Source organism: Diplotaxodon limnothrissa, linkage group LG14, assembly GCF_057381915.1.
Source record: "Diplotaxodon limnothrissa isolate DT_005_m linkage group LG14, D_limnothrissa_male_GT1.1, whole genome shotgun sequence".
NCBI classification, from domain to species: domain Eukaryota; kingdom Metazoa; phylum Chordata; class Actinopteri; order Cichliformes; family Cichlidae; genus Diplotaxodon; species Diplotaxodon limnothrissa.
In genome coordinates, this window is record NC_140609.1 from 27,524,996 (window position 1) to 27,533,006 (window position 8,011).

The window sequence follows — 8,011 nt, forward strand, 5'->3', positions numbered from 1 at the left end:
TAGAAAAAAGTATACTAAAATCTGAACTTATATTTAACATTAAGATCATTATATGGTACTAAACTCATGATAATAAGGTAATATGTTTTGTTTACCATACCATACCATACGTTATTGCCTCTTGGGGATTGTTAAATTTGGTTTCCACAGTATTATTCCTAGTTCTTCTTCTTTTGTCTACGCTGTTTAGGGGTCTCCACAGTAGATCATCAGCTTCCAACTCACCTTATCCCTGACATTCTCATGTGTCACACCACTCACTTGTCAGAACAGGAATTGATGAACATTAGCAAGTACTAGAAGCTCTATACTATAACTGATTTTTGTTGATTAAATATTTCTTAGTGTTCTTCTCAGGCTTGAACAATATGATAAAACACTTGGGAGCAAATATACACATTATTAGCCCAAAGCTGGAGGCCAGAATTGCAAAAATCTCCACAACTACAGTGAATTTCCCAGGAGAGCTGACATATGCTGGGATAAATGTGATCCAGACAGTACAAAATATTAGCATGCTGAAGGTGATAAGCTTGGCTTCATTGAAATTATCAGGTAATTTGCGGGCTAAGACTGCTAAAACAAAGCAAAAGGCAGCAAGTATGCCTAAGTATCCAAGCACAGCCCAGAAGCCAGCAGCTGAGCCTAATGCACATTCCAATATGATTTTCTCCTTGTATGTGGTTAGATTTTTTATTGGAAAGGGAGGGTTCACTACCAACCAAACAGTACATATTAAAACTTGAATAAAGGTGAAAGACACAACAGTCATTCTTTGCTGTGGAGGACCAAACCATTTCATGACATTACTACCTGGAATTGTAGCTTTAAAAGCCATTAAAACCACTATAGTTTTCCCAAGTACACAGGAGATACAGAGTACAAAGGTGATCCCAAATGCAGTGTGACGCAGCATGCAGGACCACTCAGATGGTGCTCCAATGAAAGTTAATGAACATAAGAAACACAGAGTCAGTGAGATGAGCAGCAGGAAGCTCAGCTCAGAGTTGTTGGCTCGGACAATTGGAGTTTTCCTATGACAAAAGAATACAGCCGCAGTTACGATGGTCAGACAGGCACCAATGACTGAGAATGTAGCCAGGATAATTCCTAGGAGGTCTTGAAAGGAAAGATACTCTACAGGCTTAGGGATACAAGTGTCTCTCTTTTTGTTAGGCCAGAATTCCTTTTGACAAGGTAAACAATCAGTCGAATCTGGATAAAAAACAAATAAATACAATTTGTTCTTGATTTTTATATATACACAATGAAACATTTTAAATGCATCGTAATCATTTCTCTTTACCTGTACTATTACTGATCTCCCCCTCAGGACATGCTGTACAGTCATAGCAGCAGATGGGTTTTCCTTTCTGCAACACTTTACGAGTTCCTGGAGGACAACTGTCCGTGCACACTGACACTGGCACCTGTGAAAGACATAAAGGTTGCAGAATAAACGTAAATATTTACTATGCAGCTGTGTGTTGTTGTTTACTAATCGATCGTGCGATCGTGGCTCAAGAGTTGGCAGTTCGTCTTGTAATCAGAAGGTTGCCGGTTTGAGCCCCAGCTCGGACAGTCTCGTCGTTGTGTTCTTGCGCAAGACACTTCACCCGTTGCCTACCGGTGATGGCCAGAGGGGCCGATGGCGCGATATGGCAGCGTCGCTTCTGTCAGTCTGCCCCAGGGCAGCTGTGGCTACAACTGTAGCTTGCCTCCACCAGTGTGTAAATGTGTGAGTGAATGAATAGTGGAAATGTAAAAGCGCTTTGAGGGTCTCGAAAACCGCTATATAAATGCAATCGATTATTATTATTACTAAAGTTTGTCAAATTCTGACTGCTTACTTTCATGCTACCCTCCATCCAGGTAATGTTTTTGTCGATCTGGAATTCCTGGCCCACGTGCCGTGATGCATCGTACAGCCCTACAGTCACTATCTCAGTCACGCCGTTTTCACTTTTCTGCCAGTTAACCAGTTCATAAATAGCCACAGGATCCCCATTAGCGTCAAATGACACATCATAGCCATTTTGGGAGAAATTTGCTTTCTTCAGCTCAATTAAAATCTGATAAAATTAGGGATAAGGGGAGTGGAAAGCAAAAAAAAAAAAAAGATGCAATATTTCAATAACAAATATTAATATTGCATATCAATTCATATTGCAGTTGATGAAAGACACTGACATCAACATATTTATTTCTTCTGACCTCTTTGGACTCTAACTTGGTTAACTTGTCACACTTTGCAGTGCCATTTATTTCCTGGCACACTGCATTATGGATGGCATGTGCTACTGCATACACGGCCTTGTACACCATGTTAGTAACTCTGAGCTGTGATGTGTCAGTGTACTGGTTTTGCAGATTCTGTATGTCTTCATTTCCATCACATACTTTCTTCTTTGCAGTGGCATCTAAAATCACAAAAAGACAGAGCAGATGTCAACATTAAACTAGATCTCAACTGTGTTCTCTTTATAAATGTTGCAAATTATGCTGGTACCATGAAACATATTTATTTTATAAAAAATAAAATAAAATATAATAAAAAATGGAAAATAATCCTACCACGAATAATTAGTATAGGACATAATGTCTGGACTTCTTTAAGTTACAAAGGGACAAAAGGACCCCCAGATCAGATTAGAGGATCATCAGGGGGTCCTTTTGTCCCTCTGTGGGGGGATACTCCCACTAGGTTTATATCTGGGACTCTCCACCATTTGACCTTAGAACTGAAGAAGCTTCTCGGATGAGAGGTGAAACGTCTTCAAGTAACTTAAAGAAGTCCAGACGCTTTTCTTTGCAAGCTCCTTTGACTACGATGACCTGGATGACTGAGAACCTTCACAGACATATAGGACATAACACTAACAGTAATCTAGCTAATTGCATTTTCTATCGTACAATCACATTGCCATTACTAACAAGGAAATGCGATGTGAATGCGTTGCTATTTTTCAGCACACAGATGATTGAAGCTGTCTTCATCTTACCGGGAGCTGGGGGAGGGGGGGCACACACAAGTGCTGCTGATTGGCTGAGGAAGAATAAAGTAGTTTACCATGACTACTTTATTCAAAAAGCTCTATATCATCATGGAGGTCTCTGATGTTAACTCAAACTACACATGACCAGTTTAAGATGACACAGCAACAAGATGTTATGTCAACCCTGGACAACCCTTAGTCTCCATTTCTTGTTTTAACAGTGTGAATTTCAAAGTATGTACCAGTTTTTAAATTGTGTTGATAAGCCACGAAAAAAACAGAGTTTTGTTATGTTTACTGCAGTGTTTTCTAAGGAAAGGGCTCGAAAGCATTCTCTTCTCTTGTTGCGATCAAAAACGAAAGAAAAGAAAAAAAACACAGTTTTTCCTATTGGTGGAAAAATGTGTCATGTTGACCAATCAAAAGATGATATGAGAGAGCAAAAGAGAAAGAGAGGGAGCTTTGAGATGCAAGAGATTAGTGTGTTTGGAATGTGTCGTTAGTGTGTCGTAGAGTCGATAGTTTTATTTTGTGTGTCAGAACAATGAGGCAACTGCTAAATGTTGCAGTGCGGACGTATTTTACCTCCACAAACAGCTGAGACGTGGTTTGCGATACATGTGGCAAAAAAGTGCTCCAAGAGTGAGGTGTTGTGGCCATACTAGGGAGACATTCAAAAGGGCTGTTGGGGGGGGATAAATAAATTTTACAGGGTTTATTTATCGGATAAAATATGTCAATTCAGAGGCTGCTTCCACCTGAGGACCTGGCCTTCACGGTCTAAAGAAAGCCGGGTAGTACGTCACAAGCTCTCTCGGTGGAGGGAAACTCTGCCATCTGCTCCTTGCTATCTAAAATATAACCGGGCACTGACATAAACTCTCAACCGTCTCACACTTTGTTTAATCAGTTTTCTGTTTGACGTTTATTTAGCTGTGTGAAAACCCTGGAGGAACCCTCCCGAGGGATTAATAAAGTTAAATTTAATTTAATCTAATCTAATAACTTTAATCTCAGCCAAACCGATTTACTCACGAACAAATAAAACACTGAAAAAGCCAAACAATAACATTTTTAAGTTATCAATGTGACTTATATATCATGTTTAACACGAGTAGCGAAAGACCGCAGGGGTTTGAAGACGATGTGTCAGTCGGCTCAGATATTTGAAGACCCAGAAAGAGAAATAAGACTAATATTAAAACTAAGTAGCTGCATTGTTGGAAATTGAAATTGGCCATTCTACGATATGGTTTTTCAATTTTGTTGTCCGGGTGGAAAATCGGGAGAAATTTGGGAGAATGTTGGCTCCGGGAGATTTTCGGGAGGGGCACTGAAATTCGGTATTCTCCCGGAAAAATCGGGAGGGTTGGCATGTATGGTTGTGGCAACACCACTAACCTTGTCAAACACCTCAGAGTAAATCATATCACAGAATATGACGAGCGTATGTTGAGGCGAACTGAAGAGGAGGACAGGGACAGGTGCTGCAAGGGCGAGACAGACGTCGGCAAGGTGTTCAAATAGCGCACAACTTCAGTTTTTTTTTTATTTCTATATGATGAACTCTGCATTATTAAGTGATAAGAACAAGGAATCTGATGTCCTGTAATCATTATGATGCTATAATTTGAGATACAATGAATAAAATAAGTTTTTGTACAAAGTATCGGTATCGGATCAGTATCATCGATACTACCCTGAATATTACTTGGTATTGGATCGGAAGGAAAATCAGTGGTATCGCACATCACTAGCCAAAATGCCACCAAGGGCAGATTGCAATGAAACGCTAACTCCAGGTCGAAGACACGAGGGGTGATACACCTCCTGCTTTCAGGCCTGCAGGTATCAGGCTTGTGATGTTCTCCTTTATGTTAGAGTGGACAAAAATATTTTTTTGGAGTAGCAAAAATTATTTGTGTTATCTTATTTAATGCAGAACACCTGATTGTTCTGTAAGTACTTTGAATTGGTTATATAAAAACAAGGAGTGGGAATTTAACGCGTTAATTGCGATTAATTAATTAGAAAAAAAACAACGTACTAAAAAATTACGCATTTAATTGAACTTTGCATTCCAGGCAAAAGCTAACTTTTGTCAATGCACAATTTCCTGGTATATCGATTACAGTGATGCACACATCAGAGCTACAAAGAGTAAGAAGAAAGTGCATTGCTAGGAATGATTGGAGGCAAATTTAATTTCAAAAGACTACCCAACCGATGGAAGGCTTGATAATTGTGGTTTTGTGCAAACTGTGAAAATAGGAATTTGCATACCACCGAAACACTTCAACCTTATGGTACCATCTAAATGCAAATCATGTTGCAGCGAGCACAGAAACTGTGGGAGCTGTTGACTCTAGCAGTCAAAAGGTGTCGGCAGCCCAAACTTGATGAAATGACTGGCTTCAGGACCAAAATTAGCAATTCAACATTGGACAAAGTAATAAATTCTCTCCGAAAATTGATTGCTCTGACTGTAAACCACTATCATTGGTAGAAGACAGGTGGTTAGAAAATGTACTACAGTTATCGTCAGGGGACCCAATTTTCCAACTGCTGTGCCGAAAGACTATTTCAAGTAAAATTCAACAGCTTTATGACACTGGAAAGAAAGCAAATTTAGATGCCTTACAGACAGGCCTGCTAATATGGAGGAACTACAGTAGGAGCAAACACCACTGGGGCAACAGAAAGAGCCACTCATACAGGATGTTTCATCTACTAAAGAATAAAGAGGCCGTTTTGCCTCAGCCCATGAAGCAGCATTAGACTTTGTAACATCAGCAGTTGACAAGATAATTTAAACCAAGAAAAATGTCTTACTTTTGGTCAGTGTGCAGTTAAATGCATCCTCCCAGAACTCAGTAAGTATTTGAGAAGATGCCACTTGTGAGGGGGACAGATTCAGCAGGAAGTCTCTGAGGCCTGGGATTATAGACTTTGGAATCCCAAATCCAATGGCCCCAGCACAGAAACTGAACCTCATTAATTCTGAGTTGGTTACCCATGATTCACTGCCAATCCACTGGCGAGAAGGGGAAGGCTCATATGATAGCTCCTCCAACAGTGCCCTCATGTCCCCTAAAGATAGAAGTGCCACAACAACCATGGCTGTAGACCTTGACAGACAATATTGTGCATTAGAAGCATTTTAAAGTGTAACTGTAAAAATGTAATTTTGAAGACAGTAAATCTAATATTTGTGGAAATAATATCTGCGATGAGGACACCTGCGGATAACATCTGCTACTCTCTGAATTCTGCTATGTGGGTATGTTCGATGGAAAGAAAGAGAGTACTCCACACAGATCCCCTCTTTCTGTGCTGCTTTTAGAAATGAAGCCATGCCATTATTTCCATAATCCGAATCTGACCGAACAGCACCTATCCAAGTCCAGCCAAAGTGTTTTACCAGCTTGGCCATTGCTTCAGCTTGGAACTGGTCACTGGGAATTGTTCTGAAAAAATTGGGGTACTGCTGCTTGTCAGACAAGCATGCACATGTTGAAAAGTGGCTAACCTAAACCAAATGAAATAAAACACCACACACCGCAAAATCAAATATCATGCACATGCATATTTTAAATACAAAAATTGACAGAAATTGAAAACATTTACTTGGGGAATGTTAAAGGACCTGATGACTTGGGACAAACTGATGGATGTCGTAGACCCCGAGCCACCAACAACAGCCATCACCATACCGGAATGTGAGCAATTGTTATCCATGGAAAACACAGGGTCGAAGCTATTTAGAATCTGAAATGCCATGTGCACTGCTACAGGCACTGATGCACATGAGTCATAGATCTGATACCCGAGCCTGATTCCGGGCAGCAGCTCTGTGCTGTTGTTAATCTCTTCTATGGCAAAAACCATTGCACGTGATGATTGCAGTTCACTGGTGTAAAGGCTGAAAATAGTTGTGTCAATGTTAGAATATAGACTGTAGATTTAGTTTAAATTAAATAGAACCAACAACAGGATAATTTGCTGGTTGTATCTGTTGATCAAATGTTCATCAAAATGTTGCCTGACCAGTTAAATTGAGCACAAAAGATTAGCATAAGAAATTAGTGGAAAATTATGGATTACTAATTAAAGTCTTTTCATTTCCTTTAAAATATAATACATTTAAATGCATTTCCTTTATCATTTCCTTTAAATCATTTCCTTTATAAAACTATTATTTAACATTTTGTATAATTTCTGTTTTTTAAAACACAACAAATTATTTTATAAAGAATAAATGACTTTTTTTTTAACACTACACAGAATCAATCTAGTTCCATTGATCATAACACACATGAAAACATTTCTCTCCTCATACAGTCCAACATGTTTTTACACCTTCTTCCCATTACTGACTTTCTTACTCACTAACCTTCCTTTGCATTTTGCAGGCTCAGGCATGCTGGTGTAGTCACTGTAAACTGTGTTCATGTAGACGTGAAGGGAAAAATCACCACCAATAACAAAGTCCCCATCCTTTGAAAATACAGGTAGACGAGTGCTTCCCTGCAGCTTGCAGTTCAGAGAGGATGCCGTCGTACCAGCTTGAGCTCCTATATGCCTAGTCATTTGTCTCATACCATCTAGACACACTGCAAAGGCAACAGCTGAGTTGAGGTGAAACAAACAAACAGGCAATACCAAACCAATTACAAGAGCTGCAATCTCCATTTCCATCTAAAATTGTCTGTATATGGGCACACATTGTTTCCATTGGTTTATATAGGTCTTCAAACAAAGGGGTTTTGTCATCTTCTCATCTTCTTGAGAATATGTGGTCATGGATTAACCCTTGCATAGTGTTGACATTCTAAGTCTTCACAGTATGGTTTTGATTGGGCCCAAGATTTCCCTCACAATAATTGGCTACGACAAATGATCCAATACAGCTTTATTTAATTTAGATTGGAACATCAAAAGATTTTTAATCCTTAACTAATATTTCATACAGCAGAAAGAGTGTATATTTTTGCTTTTGCACCAACTGTTTTTGC

At 39.3% G+C, this 8,011-nt stretch overlaps 1 protein-coding gene across 1 annotated transcript; it reads right to left on the reverse strand.

The window, feature by feature from the left end:
* Positions 1-310: 310 nt before the first annotated feature.
* LOC146619015 (extracellular calcium-sensing receptor-like) lies at positions 311-7,529 on the reverse strand. The gene is made up of 8 exons (XM_085370158.1): positions 7,390-7,529; positions 6,624-6,906; positions 6,236-6,525; positions 5,829-6,124; positions 2,215-2,420; positions 1,851-2,072; positions 1,307-1,430; positions 311-1,215 (listed from the first exon to the last, which is right to left on the reverse strand). The coding sequence occupies exons 1-8, from the start codon at positions 7,446-7,448 to the stop codon at positions 311-313; spliced, it is 2,385 nt and encodes a 794-aa protein (XP_085226284.1). The 5' UTR covers positions 7,449-7,529.
* Between the last annotated feature and the right edge of the window lie 482 nt (positions 7,530-8,011).